Source organism: Bos grunniens, chromosome 1, assembly GCF_055505025.1.
Source record: "Bos grunniens cultivar Pamir isolate PY7600 chromosome 1, Bosgru_T2T1.0, whole genome shotgun sequence".
NCBI classification, from domain to species: Eukaryota; Metazoa; Chordata; class Mammalia; order Artiodactyla; family Bovidae; genus Bos; species Bos grunniens.
In genome coordinates, this window is record NC_141165.1 from 90,327,223 (window position 1) to 90,347,998 (window position 20,776).

Consider the following 20,776-nt stretch of genomic DNA (forward strand, 5'->3'; position numbering starts at 1 on the left):
AGTATATACTGGGAAATGGGTGGCATTCCCATCTGTCCTGAATCAGAGTTGTGAGCACCTCATACCCAACTCTTTGCCTCACTTTTGCTCCCAAAAATGCTTCTCTAAAAAGGATGTGACCTGAGAAGTGAGGTAAGCTACCCTGCCTTTTACCTCTTCAATTTCAGTCCTCAGAGCGTCACCTGATGGACACACACCAGGTGGTGGACTTACTCCCTGTGCTCTGGTCCCTTGTAGAAGTTTCATCTTCAAACTTACACGGGGATGTCTCCAATGCCCCCCCCCCTCTCAGTATAGTAATTCCTAATGTATATTTTCCCCAAATAAAGTCATTTAAGGAGATCAAGGGCTTCCCCTGTGGCTCAGCTGGTAAAGAATCTGCTTGCAATGTGGGAGACCTGGTTTCGATTCCTGGGTTGGGAGCATCCCCTGGAGAAGGGAAAGGCTACCCACTCCAGTATTCTGGAGAATTGGACCGTATAGTCCAATTGGAGACCAATTTGAGACCCCAATGGGGTCTCAAAGAGTTGGACCCTGCTGAACGACTTTCACTTGACTTGAATGGCTAGACCAGTGAAGCTAAGCTCTGCATGCCAGATTGGTGAGGGATACACTGAGGATACACTTCAGTTCAGTTCAGTTCAGTGGCTCAATCATGTCTGTCTCTTTGCGACCCCATGGTCTGCAGCACGCCAGGCTTCCCTGTCCATCACCAACTCCCAGAGCCCACTCAAACTCATGTCCATTGAGTCAGTGATACCATCCACCCATCTCATCCTCTGTCATCCCCTTTTCCTCCTGCCTTCAATCTTGCCCAGCATCAGAGTCTTTTCCGGTGAGTGAGTTCTTCGCATCATGTGGCCAAAGTATTGGAGCTTCAGCTTCAGCATCAGCCCTTCTGTCAGGTGAGTGTATGCTCCTCAGTTTTTGTCTTGTCACAACAAAGATTTGGAGTGATGGACATTAAAGCCCCCTCGGCATGTCATAGCTCTCGGGGCTTGGACAGACTGTGTTATAGCTCTCAGGTCTCAAACAGACCATGTTATAGCTCTTAGACAATCAGTGTTACAGCTCAATTTTATTTAGAAGATAGCAGGAGAATCCATCCTAGAAGCGTGAAGTCATGCCAACCCAAAGACACGAAGAGAAGAGAGTTGAGGAGTGTGCCAGCGTGAGTGGGCGGGGGTTGGGGGGGGGGAGAGAGAGAGGGAGTGGGGGAGAGAGGGAGAGGGAGAGAAAGAAAAAGAGCGCATGCACACAGTGGGGGGTAGGGGGGGAGCCCTTTGGCTCCTCTTTTTATATATGTTTTTCTTCCCCCTGGGCCTGCCCTATGCAAATTGGGCTTAGTCAGGAGTGCTGTTCTACCTGAAGTCCTCACTCCAGTCCTCGGACCTTTCTTTGACCTTCCTCTGTTCTATTTTTGTGGGCTTTTCCCTTCTTTGTCTTTAGCCACCACCATTTTGGACTCCTTTTCCCTATTCTAACTACCTAACACTTCCAATGAATATCCAGGACTGAGTTCCTTTAAGATTGACTGGTTTGATCTCCTTGCAGTCCAAGGGACTCTCAAGAGTCTTCTCCAACACCACAGTTCAAACTTATGTGGTCCAAATAGCAAAGTGTGATAGTGAGGGTGTGAGGGGGAAATGGGATCTCTCATGTGGTGGGTGATATGTTAACTTCCCCTTGTAATTTTGCCACTTTTCCCTTATCTTCTTTTGCTTTTGCTTAATTTAAGGGTATATCAATTCAAGACTTTATATCATCCAAGTAAAGTGTTTCTTTTTGTCATTAATGTGTGCTGTTCTTTCTCCTTTATTAATTCTCATTGCCTTGAAGTCCATTTTGTCTTATACTATAACCACTTTAATTTAGTTAGTCCTTGCTAAGCGTTACAGACATTTTGAGTAGGTTGGCTGCTTTCTCAGAGGCAGTCTCCCCTTCCTTGTTAGGAGCAAAGTGCTTAGGTAAAGCAAATGCCCTTTCAGACACACACTTGACTCATGGTTGGGCTAAGTCAATTTTACTCATCTTATTCCCTTCTTATAGAATTGGTTTAGGCATGACCATTTTATCCAGTTCTAGGCAAAGAGATAGAAAGGGAATTCTGCTTCTAGAAAATACTTTTTTCCCCCCTCCTTATATAGAGACACAATGGGAAATCCCTTGTAAGGGAATCCCTTACATTTTGGGGGATGTAATCAGTTGGGATATGTTGATGGGAGATACTGCAGCCATTTTGTAACCATGAAGGCCAATGCCTCAGAAACACTGAGAATGGCAAATTGGAGAGAGAGAAAGAGTCCAGATCCTTGACGGTGTAATTGAGGTACAGAATCAGCCCTAGAACCACCTACCTCCAGATTTCTTACTGAGTCAGTAAATGTCCTTGTTGTTAAAACTTCTTTTAGTTTTATATTCAGTTGCCTACACCTGAAAACATCACCTAGTCTTGGCAGAGGCAGTTCTCTGCAGGCTCAGATGAACTTCCAGTGAGGGATGCAGCTGTGACCTGTCAGCAGCAGATGTTTCTAGCAGCTGAGAGAAAGGTTAGTCATTCCTAAAATGGTGTCTGGATAGACACTCTTGTATCCTCTTCAAGATATTGATAGTTAGGGCAATATGATAATTGAGACCTGGGTCAGACAGACTTGGGTTAAAGACTTATTCTGTATTTTACCAGCTATGTGACCTTGGACAAATTAATAAAAATCTACAAATCTTGGTTTTTTCATCTTTAAAAAATAAATTTAATAGTACTTGCCAGTAAAATTTATTTTCAGGGTTATATAGGATAAAAAGATGAATATATAACCAGTATCACATACTGTCTGACTTCATATGTTTAACTTATGCTGTTATATAGTAAAAAGAAAGGCCTATTAATTTATTGATATTTTCAAAGAACTGGCTTACAGATTTATTGATTTTTTTCCTTCTACTCTTTCTATATTTTTTATTGCATTGATTTCTTCTTTTATCTCTATTATTGTCTTTCTTTGGTTTGTTTAAAGAGCAAGGTTTAACTTGCTCTTTTTCTAGTTTCTTAAGACAGAAATTTATACCATTGACTTGAGACCCTTCTTTTTTTATTATAAGCACTAATGTTATGTTATAATTTTCCCACTAAGCACTGCTTGAGCTGCATCCCATCCTTTTTTGATGGAGAAGGTAGGGAGAGGGTGATGAGGAGAGGTGAGGTGAAGGCTTCCTTCTGGGGTTCCCTAGAAAATACACTGGCTGGTCCAGTGGTTGACACTTGTTGCTTTCACCACTGGACCTGGGTTCAATCCATGGTTAGGGAACTAAGATCCCACAAGCCACAAAGTGTGGCTGAAAAAAAAAAGAAGAAGAAGAAAGAAAGAAAGAAGAAAATGCACTGGAAATAATGGTTACCAACTCTTGCTCCAAGATTGTATCAGTTATATGCAAATGGTTAATAGTAGATTTTAGCCCTTAAAAGTCTATCCTTTGTCTTCTTGATAAATCACAAAGTTTTCATTCACTTAACTTAATGAGTAAATATGGCTACTTCTGGCTTTAAATAAGGAAAGCATGTAATTGAGCACTGCAATTTACAGGTGTAGACCATCAGACAGAAGTAAGCACTAGTAGTGTCAGTCATGTCTGACTCTTTGCGACCCCATGGACTGTAGCCTGCCAGGCTCAGCTGTCCATGGAATTCACCAGACAAGAGTACTGGACTGGGTTGCCATTTCCTTCCCTGGTGGCTCGGTAAAAAATCTGCCTGCAGCACAGGAGACTGGGATTCCTCTGGCAAAGGGGATGGCAACCCACTCCAGTATTCTTGCCTGGAGAATTACATGGACAGAGGAGCCTGACCAGTCTATGGGGTCACAAAGAGTCAGACAAAACTGAGCGACTAACACACACACACACACACATAATTGGGTATGACATTTTGAAGCATCTTGTCATTCCATTGAATGAAGGCAGATCAGCAACTGGGAACAAGAGCCGTCTGCTCAGTCAATCCATTGTCTTTCATAGCCCAACTAGAGAGCCTTCTGAAGAAATCCGTGGTGTCCTTCCTCCTTGCAGTATCAAATTCAAGGTATTTGGGTATTACATTTTCATTGGTCTGAAAGTACAGTCTTGTGAATTAGTCAACATACAAGAAGGTGTGTATGTTAAAACCCTTACATTCTAGAAGTCTTTGTTCCATCGAACAGGTTTGGTACATTTTTTATTTCTGTTAGTCAGTCATACACCTGAATTAAAATAAATAAAAAATCTCTATCTTCCATATCCATCTTCCCTAATTGACATAACCAGTGAAATCAAGGCACGAATGTAAAAACATTTCAGTCTGTATTACTCTCTTGGGAATTACCTGGTGGTCCAGAAGTTAGGACTCAGCACTTTCACTTCTGAGTGCCCAGGTTCAACCCCTGGTCAGGGAACTAAGATCCCACAAGCTGTGCAGTGTAGCTACAAAATTATTCTATTTTTATATTCAGCAATGAACCTAACTTTTAAAAATTCTTGGCACAGTGAGTGCTGAGTACATTATTCTAGTTATCTTTTGCTGTTTGATAACCCTCCCCAAAATATAGTGATATAAAACAATGACGATCACTTGTTACTATCATCTTGCAAGATTCTGGACTCAGGTAGACAGTCTTCATCAAGGTCTCTCATATGATTGTGGTCAGACTGTGGGTGAGGCTGGAGTCATCTCAAAGGCTGTTTTATTCACACAGGTCTGGTCCCTGCTGCTGCTACTGCTAAGTCGCTTCAGTCGTGTCTGACTCTGCGACCCCATAGATGGCAGCCCACCAGGCTCCCCCGTCCCTGGGATTCTCCAGGCAAGAACACCGGAGTAGGTTGCCAGTTCCTTCTCCAATGCATGAAAGTGAAAATTGAAAGTGAAGTCGCTCAGTCGTGTCCAACTCTTAGCGACACCATGGACTGCAGCCAACCAGGCCCCTCCGTCCATGGGATTTTCCAGGCAAGAGTACTGGAGTGGGTTGCCATTGCCTTCTAGGCTGGGATAACTAAAAAACTGAGGCTCCTCTGGCATCACCATGAACACGTGATCTCATTACGTGGTCTCTCCGGCCTGGCAGCTTCAGGATCACTGGACTTCTAACGTGGCAGTTTAGCTCCTAAGGGATGTGGAGAGGGACAAGGAGGGAAAGAGAAAGAGAGAAGAGAGAGACCAATGTTGTACCAATTTTTATGACTTAGCCCTCAAGTTATGCAGTGTCTGCTATCCAACATTCTATTCATTAGAAACGAGTCAAAGTGAGTCTCTAAAGCCATCTCACATTCAAGGAAAGGAGAAATAGACTCCACCCCCTTATAGGAGGAGTATTTATAAGAACTTGTCAACATATTTTAAAGCCAAACCTTCTTTTGAGCTGAAAAGCAATTGAACTTCCTTTATTTCTTTCTTAGCTGGTGTTGTATCCTGCCCAAGAGATCCTATTTCCATACACATTCCAGAAAACTTTCAAGGAAAATGACAAGAATCAACATTTAGTTGGGCTTCCCAGGTGGCTCACTGGTAAAGAATCTGTCTGCCAATGAAGGAGATGTGGGTTCAATACTTGGGTGGATAAGATCCCCTGGAGGAGGAGATGGCAACCCACTCCAGTATTTTTGCCTGGAAAATCCCATACAGAGGAGCCTGGCGGGCTACAGTCCATAGGGTCGCCAAGAGTTGGACATGACTGAAGTAACTTAACACACAGCACATATATAATTTGGTATTATTCCTTTAATGTAACATGTGTGTGTGTGTGTGAAGTCATTCAGTTGTGTCTGACTCTTTGCGACCCCGTGGACTGTAGCCCGCCAGGCTCCTCTGTCCATGGGATTCTCCAGGCAAGAATACTGGAGTGGATTGCCATTTCCTTCTCCAGGGGATCTACCCAACCCAGGGATCGAACCCGGGTCTCCTGCATTGCAGGCAGACGCTTTATCTTCTGAGCCACCAGGGAAGCTCTAATGTAACATGATTTAACCAAATGTCTTCTATTTCCTGCATCATCTTTATATCTTCAGTGTATCACTAGAGTATATATGTTATTTTGATATACCACAGATAGTTTCTATATTTCAGCACTGTTGGGATCTTCACTTCTTTTGGTATTTTAATATCATAAAACAAACATTGTATATGTCTACTTTTGTTTTTTTATTAAACATTATTTCTTCAGGATAAATCTCATTACTTAGTGGGATGGGGTGCTGGAACATACTCATGATTCTTTCAGTAAAGTGCCATTTTACCCTTCAGAAAGACTGGCTTTCTTTACATTGCTGTCATTAACGCATGATATCTGCTTTCCTCAAGCCTTGCAGGCTTTGAGTTTTATCACTTTTCAGAAGTTTTTCTTGTTCTATTTTAGGTACAAAATGAAACTTCACAGTAGGTGTATTTTACAGCTATTTTACCAACAAAGTTGGCTGCGTAGTTTTAAAATCATGATTTAAGATCATGTTTCTTCTTGTATGATTGAATTTTAATCGTTTGTTTGATGGGCAGTTAGTATTTTTGCCTATTTATATGCGCTCTTTATTCTTCTCAGTTTGAACTTCTGTGTTTGTGTGCAAACATTTTCTCCATTTCTCTGGATTTTTAAGATCTTAGCTTTATTGATGGATGTTCATTCCATCAAAGCTAAAACTAAGTAATGAACCTGTCCATCTTTTTTTCATTTCTATTCCATCAAAAGTCAAAAAGTGATTTCCCCTAGCGCTAGTCTGTTCACATTCATGAGAGTGTATTTGTTTTGGCTTTTAAGTATTTAACTTTCATTCCACCTGGAATTTTTTGAAGAGTATTGGGGAAAGTGTGAGTCTTTTTAATATTCTCATTATTGATATTTTCTTATACCAGGAGTGTCAAATTGGTTGCTGATAGATTTCAATGTCTGCTAGGACAAATTCTTCTCATAAGTCCTTTTGAATCTAGAATACTTTTTGATATTCTTTTCCATTTATATTTCAACATAAAGCCAAAATCACATTAATTCTATGAAGCATTTTGTTTCTAATCAGTGGCAGGTCACCTGAATCCAATAATGTCCTAGGCTGAGTTGAGATTGAGTTGCGCCCTGGTAAGGCTCAGTCTACCTCAGTTTTGCTCCTGTCTTTTCAGGATTTTCAGCAGAAATCTCCCTGGTGAGTCCAGAATTCTAATCCTTGTCTCACAAGATTTTGGAAGACTCTATTCTGCTTCAGAGGCTTTCTGCTTCTGTTTTAAGAGCTCTTGACTCATGCATCCCCAGAATTTAACAGATGCCCTAAAGGAACCTCTCAGATCTCCCATAGCTCTGCTGGTCTGTTTCCCAGCAGTGGTGTTCCCTGGCTGTGAGACATGGAATTATCAGCCTCGGGCCCATGCCCAGAATCAGCAACTAACACCTGGGTGAAGTGGCTGCAAAATTCAGCCCTCCCTCTTCAAAATTCTCCCTTTCTGGGGTCTCAGCCTCTCCAGTTCTTCTTGACTTAGCAGCTCTCTTTTACCTTAAAACAAACGATTTCTCTATTGTGTTTCAATTTTCTGTTTGTTTTAGGTATGAGTGCTGGCTGTCACTGGCTAATCCATCCCACTTGAAAAAAAGTTCATTTCACCTTAAACGTTTTAATTGTTTTTTCTTATATTTTATTTATTTATTTTTGGCTGTGCCATGCAGCATGTGGGGTCTTAGTTACCCAATCAAACCCATTGATTACCCAATCAAATTTGCCTTGAAAACACGGATTCTTAACCACTGGATTGCCAGGGAAGTCCACCTTCTTATATTTTAAAAACCAAAAAAAAAAAAAAAAGTTAAATTGAGATATAATCGACCAACAACACTGTATAAGTTTAAGGTGTACAGTGTTATATTTGCTTGGCTTGATACATTTATATACCATGTATTTATTGTACACATATACACACACACACTTATATATGTCTATTATATACATTTGTATATAGACTGTAGGAGCTTTGGGCTTCACTAGTGGCTCAGATGGTAAAGAATCTACCTGCAATGCAGGAGACCTGAGTTTGATCCCGAGGTCAGGAAGATCCCCTGGAGAAGGGAATGGCAACCCACTCCAGTATTCTTGCCTGGAGAATCCTATGGACCAAGGAGCCTGGCAGGCTACAGTCCATGGGGTCGCAAAGAGTCAGACGTGACTGAGCAACTAAGCTTACAAGTACGCACAGGAGCTTTAGCTAACACCTTTAACATTTACTTATTTGACATACTTCTATTAGGGGAGGAAAAATCTCTTCCTCTACCCATTTGAGGTTCTCTGCCTGGAGCCCTGTAAATAGGACTGATGAAATACAGATTAACAAGAGAAAGGCAAACAGAAGTTTATTAACATGTGCATCACACACGTAACGCATGGGAGTACCCAGAGATGAGAATTTCAAAGATTCGGTTAGAACTTGAGCTTATACAGCATCTTAGCAAAAGAACAATAAATTTTTAGAGGAGTAATAAGTCAAAGGAAAAGGACCTTGAGTCTCTATGGGCAGCAAATCATGGGAGGGCAAATGCATGGGAAAACTAGTGGTAGACAAAGACCAGTTAGTAGAACTTGTTATGAGATTTTTCCAGTGCCATCTCTAGGCTGCTATGGGTCTAAAGTTGTTTCCAGTGATTAAGTCTTCCTGGTAGACAGGGGAGGAGAGACACCATTTTAAATTTATGTCCTAAAAACCATGCTTCTCCTGAGCAAGTCTCAGTGTTATCTGAGGGGTTATATTCTGGGCTATATTCCACAGTTTGGTTCAAATAAAACTCTTTTCTATTCCTATTATAGAGTGTTGATTATTTTGTGGATAGAGGTATGTATCAGATTCTTTTGTGTATCCCTTGAGGAGGAACTAGGACCCTGACCATTACTGTACAACTGTTTCTTGACCTCCTTTCCTTTGTTTCTGCATCCCCTCACTCTAATTAGCAACTATTTGACCCTTCCCTTTAAAACACAGGGAAGATCTGGGAGGCTGAAATGTTCTCCCTACCAACAAGAAATGGGGGACACGAAAAGGCTTTTTACCCAAGAGGACCCTACGGTGTTCTGCTCAGTTTTGTGGTGCACCTAGAGAGGGCATGGAAGTTCCATGACCTTTCCCCATATGCATCTCTTCCATTACCAACACAATGGACATAAGTTTGAACAAACTCTAGGAGATGGTGAAGGACAGAGGAGCCTGGAGTGCTGCAGTCTTGGGGTCGCAAAGATTTGGACATGACTGAGCGACTGAACAACAAAATCTCTTCCATCTGGCTGTTCCTGAGTTATATCATTTTATAGTAAACCGTAATCTAGTAAGTAACCTGGATTCCTGACTTCAGTGAGCTGCTCTAGCAAATTAATTGAGCCCAAGGAGGAGGTCTGGGAACCTCTGATTTTATAGCCATTTAGTCAGAAGCACAGGAACAATCTAGACTTGTAATTGGCTCCTGAAAGGGAGGACAGTTTTGTGAGACTGGGCCCTTACCTGTGGAATCTGATGCTATCTCCAGATAGTGTCAGATTTGAGTTGAACTGAAGGACACTCAGCTGGTGTTGGATTGCTTAGGGGAAAATCCCACACACTGAAATTGTGCAGAAACTGTCTTTAGGGAAACATCAACTATCTCAGTATTACTCATAATTCTCTTTTTTTCCTTTGGAGACAAAGGTGTCTTGATTTGCCAGAGCCTAGTGAGCCATCAATGGCACCCCACTCCAGTACTTTTGTCTGGAAAATCCCATGGACGGAGGAGCCTGGTAAGCTGCAGCCCATGGGGTCGCTAGAGTTGGACACGACTGAGCGACTTCATTTTCACTTTTTACTTTCATGCATTGGAGAAGGAAATGGCAACCCACTCCAGTGTTCTTGCCTGGAGAATCCCAGGGACGGGGAAGCCTGGTGGGCTGCCGTCTATGGGGTCGCACAGAGTCGGACACGACTGAAGCAATTTAGCAGCAGCAGCAGCAGCAGCAGTGAGCCATCTGGGTAATGCAGTTTTAATGCTGGAAAGGTGAAATGAAAACTGTTGGAGCCAGGAGGGACAAGTGTGCTCTGATAGGTTACTATGTATGCTTTCTTAGGAGAGAAGAGGTGAAACCCTGCAGCTGACTTTTACTTTTGTAGTAACCTATGTGTTAAAGAGGAAAAATAATAAGAAATGTGATTTTTACAGTTGAACATGGCAGCAGTGAAGTTAATAGTAGTTAAGTCTATTGTGATACTACTTAGCAACAGCTACACACACAACTGGGCTTCCCAGGTAGCTCAGTGGGTAAAGAAACTGCCTGCAATGCAGGAGACACAGGAGATATGGGCTCAATGCCTGGGTCGTAAAGATCCCCTGGCGGAAGGCATAGCAACCCACTCCAGTATTGTCTGGAGAATCCCATGGACAGAGGAGCTGGGTGGGCTACAATCCATAGGTCACAAAGAGTTGAACATGACTGAAGCGACTGAGCACACATACACAAACCCAAGCAAAGGCATCTGCCCAAGTGGTATGCTGCACACTGAATGTATTGCAGGAAATACCCAGAATCTCAACCTTAGGAAAAAGAAAAAGGAAATGGAAAAGAACACAGACAATATGTTCCTAAAATGGAAATAACTTTATTTATAGCAAATATTGATAATAATACCTTCCACAGAGCAAAAGCAGTAATCCAAAGGCTTGACAACCACTCACACTATGAAACTTGCACACACGTTGCAATCAAGGATCCAGATCTTAGCAGGAACCAAACTTTTCTTTTTTGAAGCAAATTTAACTAACATACCCATAGACACAAAACAACTAATTATAACTCTATGACTTAAATGAATCACCAAAAACTAAACATCTAATCTGATTTGAAACATCTAATCTGATATATAATTACCATTTACCTTAAATTTCCTCAACTCTCTGAACAAAATTTAAAATTTTGGGGTTTAAAATTTTTCAAATAGGATTTCCTCAGAGGAAATCTACTTTGAGTACTGTGCAGGAATCCATTTCTGAGAGAAGCTCAGAATAATGGGAACTCCTCAGGCTTCTCCATGGAGGAGAAGACCCCTATAGGAGGCAGTACAACTCTGGGCATAAAAGCCTTGGAATCACCCTAACTCCTTCAAATTACAGCACCGCTACTTATCATGGGACCTTTGTCAAGGTACTTACCCTTTCTGCACATCAGCTTTCTCAGTTATAAAATGGGGATACTAATAGTATCAACAGCCCAGATACAAAGTTCTTATAAAGGGGACAAAATAAATATACAATATCAACTATTACTGTCTGACCAAAAAATTGTATGCATGTATTTTTAAGAAAATAGCATCTCATTCATCATTTTTGGAAAAAGACTGGAACATGGATAATGAGATAGTTTGCTATTAAAACTTGTGAGCTGGAAAACCATTTAGAAGTAAATTTTGGCATGTTGACATTTCTTACAGTAGGTGCAACTCGAGCCTTTTCTCTGTTCAGTCATTATGAGAGAGAAATAATTTAAGGGAGAAAGCATGACATGGTGGGACTTAGCAAAAGGAAGGAGAAAGTGCTGTGGGGGCTACAGTTACTGAGAAAATGATAGTCTATGGGCATTTTTGTGATTTATCTGTTAAAACTCAAAGTAGCGTAATATAAAAGTACAATAATGTCCAGAGAGAAAAAACGCTCAGAGATGTGTAGCATTACTATGGCAGGGGAAGTGCACACCATTTGGCAGATTAGAAGGATCAGCAGGGAGCAAGGACAAAGTTTGGCCAGTCAGAGTTCAGAGGCCATAAGTTCTGGAGTAACAAACTCATTTTCCCCAATAAGTGGTGAGGACTCCAGAAATGGCTTCCAAAGCCAATGGCTTCCAAGAGCTCTGCCAAAGATTTAGGGAATATATATTTCTCTGCTGGGTTATTACCAACTTGAGTCAGGCAGCAAAAATTTATTAAGCATCAACTATACACTAGGTTCTGTGTCCCAAACACTGGTGGCTCAGATGGTAAATCTGCCTGCAGTGCAGGAGATCCAGGCTTGAACCCTGGGTCAGGAAGATCCCTTGGAGAAGGAAATGGCAGCCCACTCCAGTATTCTTGCCTGGAAAATCCCATGAGCAGAGGAGCCTGGAGGGCTATAGTCCATGGGGTTGCAAAGATGTGGACATGACGGAGCAACTTAAAGAGAGAGATTCCATTTATTACCAAAGGTTGCTCAATTTCTGTCCTGGCCATGGGATAGGCAGAGGAATGTGGTTCTCTAATTTTTCACAACCAAAGCCTTCCTCCCCTCCCCTGCCTCCATTCAGATTAGGATTTTACTCTTAGGATAGAGTTTAAAGGGCAAACAAACCAAACTAAAGGACTATCACAGAGATAGCAATAAAAGGAGGATCAACTGGCATCGAGTACTTCAGCTGAACAACACAGAAGGTGATTGCAATTCACAGCACTTCACCCCTGTAACCCCAACAGTGATGACATGTGAATGAGGTGCAATACCTCTGCAGCAAAATTACAAAGATCTCTGGGGCTTTTTTCATCCATAAAATATAACACTCCAGAAATGACAACCTTGCATATACAAACCACTTCTTGAGATGAAAAAATGTTTAAGGTGTTTTTACTCAAGGATTTAGATTAGAATTTACTCTACTTCAACTGTGCCTTTGGAAGCTTGGCTCAAGACATCCTTTTAATACAGTCTTTTTACTCAATTCCTTTATCTTTCAGCTCTTGTTTGACACGTTTCAGATAGTCAGGATCAGGATAACCATACCTGCAGAAGAAAACATGCCCTTAGCTTCACCACAGATGTTTTTTAAAAAATCTGTACAGTAGGTCCTTGGCATTAACATTCAGAGTTGCGGATATTTACAAACCATCCTGAAGGCCAATGACTGATAATCATTTGTAAGTGTGCTGAGGTGAATCATTTAGCTGGTGAATAGGTCTAGCTACCTGCCCAGGATCTGCCTTCTAACAAGACTTTAATTTCAGCTCATGGTTAAGCAATGATTCTCATAAAGTTATAATATACTATATTTTTATGGAGGGTAATCATTTTGCTATAGGAAGATTTTCAAATTTGGGGAATTAAGTCAGGATATATTCCCTTTTGAATACCAAGGGTCTGAGTTATTCTATCTGAATTTCATAAAGAGCAATTGGATTGCCCATGATACAACTTCCATTACCATTAACTAAGACTTTTCTAGAGTTCTATTAGTCAAGTGAATTTAGGATCTCTACTGGACTCATAGGAGAGGAGGGTAGAAGAAAGGGTGATCTTAAAAGAAGGCACAGTGACATTCCTAGGCTCTACCCTTCAAATAGATGTGGAATATTAAAATTATACCAAATTAAATCACCTTGGATACCATTTACTTGCATTCTGAAGATCCACTCCCCTTTGATGCAAAATTTATGAACTGTATGATACTTTGTGGTTGGAAGGTAGAAGGTCATGGGAACCAGTCTTTCTGTCTTTGAGATTATCATCCCTGATTAGCATCTGTCAAAATACTGCATCCAGTCTCACTGATATAAACTGTCTCCTTACAGTCACATCTTCAAATTGCCATGTTTTATGACCTCTAAATTCTATTTAGCAGCCATTCTGTTTCAAAAGGTTCTCACCTTTGTGATCCTCCAGTCCTGGATGTTTTGTGGTGGATATCATTCCATGTAATGACACCTGAGACTCCTAATGTTCGAGACTCCCCCACTGTGAAAATCAGTTTTTGGTCAAAGGCCCTACGAAGCAGACGCAAAACCTCGTTTCCTTCCTTGTTATCAGGCAAGTATGCAGTTCGCCGTATTCCAGAAAATCTCTCCCCTGGGTTTGGGTGTTCTTTCTGTATGAAGGCAAGAAAATGTCACATGAAAACATCCGTGTCTAAATTTCACTACATGTGTAGATGTGTTCATATGCAGATAGAGCAAACAAAAAACAAGAGCACTGAAGGTCTGCTCATATTCCCCAGATAATTCATATTTCTCCTCTTTCCCCAAATTCATTCTGGGAATACAATCCTCCTTCCAACGCACAATCACCACCCATCCCTTCTCTGCCTTAATAGACAAGAAAGATACCTGTTATAAGTAAACAAAGTACTTTTTACTACTTACAAAGTGAACTTTATAAATAAGCATTTAACTGTCTGGGAAATCTTCTGCCAATTGGTAATAGAACAGTCCCTGTTGCTCTGATAATCTCAGTTTACTGGAAAGAAATTCATGGAACTCAGAAACACTTACTGTCTGTATGCCTCCTTCAATATCATAAGTAATTTCAATGGTGCCACAGGATTCATAACCTGGAAGTGAACTTCTTACAACAAAGGTACTCATTCTTCCATCTGGCTGATTCCCTTTCTGGACACCATAGGAAGTCTGGCACACAGGACAGACTGGCTTATATGAGAAGGCTGCCTGGATACAAGGGCTGCAGAATTTATGCTTGCACTTTGAAAGCACTTGTTTGTTGCTAATGGTGTTCAAACAGATGGCACACATGTCCTGTTCCTTATTCATTTCTGACACCTCAGAACTGGCGGGGTGCTGCAATGTTGGCGGAGCTGTTTTTGAATTATGACTATCAGTGTCCATGAGTGTTTCATTCCATTTCTCTGTAGCTGATGGAGACACCCCACATCTGTTTAAGACATACTGTTTTGCCTTTGTAAGATGATTTGGCAACCCAATCAAAGTCATTGACTCTCGATTTAGCACAAAGTGTATATCTGGATGCCTTTTCCTAAAATCATCAGAGAACTTTGTCCCATATAAGTGTTTTCTCTCCTTGCCCAAAAGTTTCAGTGAAAGAACTTCTCTCGTAATCTGACAAGAGACATATTGATAGGTGTCGATGAAACTTGAATAAGCATGTATGGATAGATCCAAATCCTTGGTTTTGGGTTCAAATTGAATGCAGGTTTTCTGATTTATCCCCAAAATGTTACTTTGAGTGTTGTACTTTTTTTCTATCTTTGATATCTCCTGGGATAATTCTGCTTCTAAAAGCTTATAGTGAGCGGTATCAACCTCAATTCCCTTCATCATGTGCTTAGGAGTCAATATTTTCACAGGTGGCTTGACAAGACTTTCAAAATTCTTTGAGTCAAGAAAATCTTTGGCAGCTGAAATGTCATCTGCGGTCCCAAGGAGAGTTAATTCTCTTCCTTTCTCCTTTATGAGGAGCTTTGCAAAGTGGTGATTTAACTCCTCCTTGATTTTGGTTGCCTGCTTACTGTCTGCTACGGCAACACATTCCTGCTTCAGAGTCTCTACACACTTCTGAAATTCTCCAACAAAATTCTTGTGAGCTGCTTCGAGGTCACCTGATCGACTGGAGGTGAAGTCTAAATAGACCATATTCGGAGAACTTGCCTGACTTTTTATTTTTGTACCAAATTTTTTCTCTATGGAGGCTATTTTATCAGGGTAGGAGTGTGTAAAGTATTCAAAGAAAGCCAAGGGAACTTCAAAACGGCAGCTTTTTTCTTCTGACCTGCTTTCTGGTTCGAAGGGAGAAACACAGCTGTTCCTGTCCTGCTGACTGAGTGGCTCCCTCTCTGATGTCAAAGGGGAAGATTCATGTCTCTGCTCCCTTTCCAGGAGCAGTTCACTTAAGAAGCCATGTACTTTTTCAATATCTCTGAAGTTACCACAGATTTTCTCAGTTCCATCGTGGTCCTTCACTCGTTTGACGTTGGGGCAGTGAACAGTGATGAGGTCCCTTTGCTCTTTAGAGAACAGTTGACAGTTCAGTTCTGCCGTGACAGTAAGAAAGATCTGAAATTTTAAAAGAGAACAAATAAAATATATTAAACATCCAGGTCTATGTTCTCCTCTCAGTAGAATGTCTAGAGATGAGAGAAATAACCACGACGACTTCTTTCAATTCCTTTCTGCAGAGCAGGCAATGTACTGCAGCCCAGAGGCACTCTTGCCCTGATAAAATAGCCAGCCCTGTTTGCACACTGGAATCGCCCAGGGAGGAAAAACAGCTGAGGCCCAGGCCCATCTTCAGAGATTGTGATGTAAATGTAGAATCTGGGCATTAACATTTCTAAAAATCCCAAGGACAGTAAGTTTGGATTCTAGAGCTGCCACTGTTGATTTGACCTTGACGAGTCGGGTGGAAGGTAGGTGAAGTGAGTGAAAAAGTGAAGTCGCTCAGTCGTGTCCGACTCTTTGGGACCCCGTGGACTGTAGCCCAGCAGGCTCCTCCTTTCATGGGATTCTCCAGGCAAGAATACTGGAGTGGGTTGCCATTTCCTTCTCCAGGGGATCTTCCTGACCCAGGGATTGAACCCGGGTCTCCTGCATTGGATGTAGACACTTTAACCTCTGAGCCACCAGGGAAGGAGGTTAGGTAGGCACTTCATTTTCTTGGTAAATTGCTATGTTTCTGACTAAAGGGTGTGAGCCTAGGAGGGGGCCATACATGTGAGGATTAAGTTTTTTCCTGTTATTGTTTTTTCTCTCCTATGCTCCTCCTTTAAAAAAAACAAAAAACAAAAAACAAAACTAGCCCCCTAACTGCATGCAATGTTGCTAGTCCCTCTAAACCGTGGCCTTTAGAAACTCAAATATGAGAGAAACCCCAGATTAGGCAAAAAAAAAAAAAAAAAAAAGGACAGTGGCAAATTGAACATAATATAAAAGCAAGATTTTGTTTAATGTTTTGTTCTCCCTCAAAGTCTTTGCGTAAGCTGTTCCCTCCTCATGTAACACTTTTCCTCTAGATCTTCCTTCAAAATGTTTCCTGAATCCAGCTACTTCTCACACCTCCATCAGGACCACCCAGAGTCCAAGCCAATGTCATCTGGCACCTGGCTCACTACAGCCCCTCCTAACTGGACTCTGACCTTCCACTTCCGCATTTTCCTAGACTCAGACCTCCACACAGCAGTCAGAGGGATCCATGAGAAATGTGAATCAGCTCACTCTACCCCCCTGCTCGAAACGACCTAAGGATTCTCCTAATATCTAAGTTGAAATCCGAAGTCCTGACCTTCATCCCTCAAAGACCAGACTTCTGCTACCTCTTCAAGGTCCTCTCTCGCTCTCTTGTTCTCTGCCCTCCAGCCACACTGGCCTCCCTCCTTGAAGCTTCTGGGCTCGGGATATAAGCTCCTGTCTGGGTGTGTTGGGGGTGGGGGTGGCTGTGTCAGCTTTACACTTGTTATTTCCCCTCTGCCTAAAATCTTTTTCCCTTAGAAATCCACTTAGCTAGCTCCCTTACTTTGTTCATGTCTCTACTCAGAAGTCACCTCATTTGAGAGGTTTTTTCCCAATATCCTATTTAAAATAGTAGTCCTTTACTATCATTTATCCAATGGGGAAACAGTGGAAACAGTGTCAGACTTTATTTTTCTGGGCTCCAAAATCACTACAGATGGTGACTGCAGCCATGAAATTAAAAGACACTTACTCCTTGGAAGGAAAGTTATGACCAACCTAGATAGCATATTCAAAAGCAGAGACATTACTTTGCCAACAAAGTTCGTCTAGTCAAGGCTATGGTTTTTCCTGTGGTCATGTATGGATGTGAGAGTTGGACTGTGAAGAAGGCTGAGTGTCGAAGAATTGATGCTTTTGAACTGTGGTGTTGAAGAAGACTCTTGAGAGTCCCTTGGACTGCAAGGAGATCCAACCAGTCCATTCTGAAGGAGATCAGCCCTGGGATTTCTTTGGAAGGAATGATACTAAAGCTGAAACTCCAGTACTTTGGCCACTTCATGCGAAGAGTTGACTCATTGGAAAAGACTCTGATGCTGGGAGGGATTGGGGGCAGGAGGAGAAGGGGACGACAGAGGATGAGATGGCTGGATGGCATCACTGACTCGATGGACGTGAGTCTGAGCGAACTCCGGGAGATGGTGATGGACAGGGAGGCCTGGCGTGCTGCGATTCATGGGGTCGCAAAGAGTCAGACACGACTGAGTGACTGATCTGATCTGATCTGATCTGATCCTGCTTTATGGGCTTCCCTGGAGGCTCAGTGGTAAAGAATCTGCCTGCCAATGCAGGAGACGCAGGTTCAATCCCTGGGTCTGGAAGATCCCCTGGAGGAGGGCATGGCAACCCACTCCATGGGATTTTCCCAGCAAAATCCCATGGACAGAGGAGCCTGGTGGGGTACAGACCATGGGGTTGCAAAGAGTCGGACACAACTGAGTGACTAAACAACAACAAATTCTGCTTTGTTCTTCCTAGCAGACATTTATCACTGGTAGATATTTTATTCCCTATCTATATGATTACTATTATTATCTGGTTCCCTAGAACGTAAGGTCCCTGAGGGCAGGGTCTGCTTGTTCCTGGCTGTACCTTTGGCTCCTGTGACAGTGCCTGGCACATAGCAGGCAGTTGATTCTGATTTGTCAAATGTCTCTGCATGGCTGGTCCCTTCTGAACATCATTCAATTCTCAAGCCAAAGGTCATCTCCTCAGTGACTTCTGGTCAGAAATACCACAAACTCCTTCTCTTTCCTTGCCCCAGCCCTGTCACTCTCTAAGGCAAAATCCCTTATTTTCTTCTTAGCACATATCACTCTCTGAAATGACTTTGGTTATTTTGTTTACTTGCTTATTGTCTATGTACTTCTCCATCCCCAGCAGGGACCTGTCTGTTGTGTTCACCTCTGTGTACCTCTCAGCTTCCCTGGTGGCTCAGATGGTACAGAATCTACCTGCAATGTGGGAGACCTGGGTTTGATCCCTGGGTTGGGAAGATCCCCTGGAGGAGGGCATGGCCACCCACTACAGTATTTTAGCCTGGAGAATCCCTACAGACAGAGGAGCCTGGCAGGGTACAATCCATAGGGTCACAAACAGTCGGATACGACTGAACAACTAAGCACAGCTGTCTCCCAATGTCTACAGCAGTGCCAGGCTCATAATAAATCCTCAGCAAATGGTTCTTGGACTGGAGAGGAAGTTGCAGGAACATTCATAGCTCCCTTCAATACCTACCTTCGGGAGACAGGAGTCCACAGCATTATGAATGTCCTTTACATTTGGAGGCTTCTCACCGTGCCTTGCCCCTTTTTGTGGCTGTGTTGAAGAAGACATTATGGTCTTCTCTTCTGCATTTTCATTGGGTTCCAGGAAAATAGTCACAGGTTGGTTGTCAACCACAATTTGGTGCTTTCCTTTTTTCAACACGCCATCCTTACCTTCGGTGGAGACATTAAATATACACATACACATAGAAATGAGAGCAATTTCAAATAACCCTCTTACTCATGCATCTGTACCTTGCCCCAGCACCCTCACAGTAAGGGCTGCTCCCTGTATCCTGGAATGGTGGGTTAACTAGAGCGTGAGGAGCCTATTCAAAACTCCAAAAAAAAGAAAGTGACTCAGTCGTGTCCAACTTTTTGCCATCCCATGGACCATACAGTTCATGGAATTCTCCAGGCCAGAGTACTAGAGTGGGTAGCCTTTCCCTTCTCCAGGGGAATCTTCCTGACCCAGGAATCAAACTGGGATCTCTTGCATTGCAGGTGGATTCTTTATTGCAGCTGAGTCAGCAGGAAAGTCCCAAAACTCCAAAGAAGGCAGCTTAAGTTATACTGTAGAAAGGAAAGCTTAATGCTAATGGAATATCATCCACTCATTAGAAGTCACATTCCTGAAACTGTCACCAGCTTCCCATTTCAATGTCATGGAATAATGCTCATCATAAATCAAGTGAGAAGAGCAGGAATCAAACAGTAGATTCAGGTTTATAACTACATATATGTTTGCTGACACTCAGAGGAAAAGGCCAGGAGGAAATACACCAAAATATTCATATTGTTTTTCTCTGGGTGTTTTCTTCTTTATTATTTTCTCCCCTTTTCTTAGTATCTATAACTCTTGCAATTCTAAAAAACAAATCAATGGAATAATGATGAAAAACATCAAAGTGAAATACCTAAGTGACAGAGGGGTCTGGGGGCGGCACGGGTGTTCTGTCAACACCGGGACCCCGACAAGTAAAAGCCAGGTCAGAGACTGGGCACTTCAGCGCTGTGTCCTCTGCGTTGGGGTTGCGTCTGTCAGCAGGAGCCCCCACTTACTGGCTCCCACCGAACGGTACCAGACTTTCTCCCACCCTCTGTCCTAGATAAGCTTGAACTGGGTCTGCATGGAACGCCCGGGGGGCCCCTCCAGGGACGGCGGTTGCCACCCAGCCCCGGCCCTCAGCTCACCCGCCCTTTTGTTGAACTGCACCCGGAAGGTGTTCGAGTTGGGGTCGCTGGGGTCCAGGGCCAGGACGGTGCACTCCCCGCCGCCCGATTCCCGGCTCTGGAAGTACTTTTCCAGCTTCCATTGGAGGCGCGTGCAGGGATGGGACGCCCGCACGAGCAGCGGGGACGGCGGGCAGAGGCTCGAAGCCATGGCTGTCGCTCGGGGATGGCGCCGCGAGAGGCGGCGACGCAGCTGGGCTGGGCCGGGGCCGCCCTGGGGCGCAAAGTTTCAGTTTCGCTTTCCCGAAGATCCTTCTCGGTTCCCGGCAGAGCCGCACCCCCTCCTCTCTTCGCCGCCCTCCTGGCCGCGGACTGCCCGGTGAGTAGGTCCCATTCTCTGTTCCCCGGGGGGTGGGCGCAGAGACTTCCCGGGGGTCCTCTCCTGCGGCCTCGCGCCAGGGGCGGGGAGAGGCGCGCGAGGGACTGGCGCCCAGTGCTGGGCTTCCCCTGGGAGGATGGAGACGGGGCAGATGCTCAAGTCAGAGAAAGTTTCTCCTGAGTTTGTGATTCCTTTTAACTCTTATTGTTACTGTTATTTGCAGGGAAAATGTAATTCACA

At 43.0% G+C, this 20,776-nt stretch overlaps 2 protein-coding genes and 1 long non-coding RNA gene across 11 annotated transcripts in view; 2 read left to right on the top strand and 1 right to left on the bottom strand.

Moving 5' to 3' along the window:
• LOC147379884 (uncharacterized) lies at positions 1-5,155 on the top strand. Its single transcript, XR_015164623.1, has 3 exons — positions 1-132; positions 819-905; positions 4,725-5,155. It is a non-coding gene; the product is annotated as an uncharacterized LOC147379884 (long non-coding RNA).
• A 5,431-nt stretch (positions 5,156-10,586) lies between these two features.
• On the bottom strand, positions 10,587-20,400 carry DTX3L (deltex E3 ubiquitin ligase 3L). The gene is made up of 5 exons (XM_086403288.1): positions 20,179-20,400; positions 18,956-19,158; positions 14,231-15,766; positions 13,610-13,827; positions 10,587-12,749 (listed from the first exon to the last, which is right to left on the bottom strand). Exons 1-5 carry the CDS (start codon positions 20,366-20,368, stop codon positions 12,680-12,682), a joined length of 2,217 nt encoding a protein of 738 aa, XP_086259414.1. The 5' UTR covers positions 20,369-20,400; the 3' UTR covers positions 10,587-12,679.
• The window catches only part of PARP9 (poly(ADP-ribose) polymerase family member 9), a 29,678-nt gene continuing 29,299 nt past the window's right edge, over positions 20,398-20,776 (top strand). For 7 of the 9 annotated variants that reach the window (XM_086403218.1, XM_086403242.1, XM_086403209.1 and 4 more), the window contains exon 1: positions 20,398-20,536. The gene's annotated coding sequence lies outside the window, so the exon portion shown is untranslated. The remainder of the gene's footprint in view (positions 20,537-20,776) is intronic. The other 2 variants (XM_086403227.1, XM_086403252.1) reach the window with 1 other exon arrangement.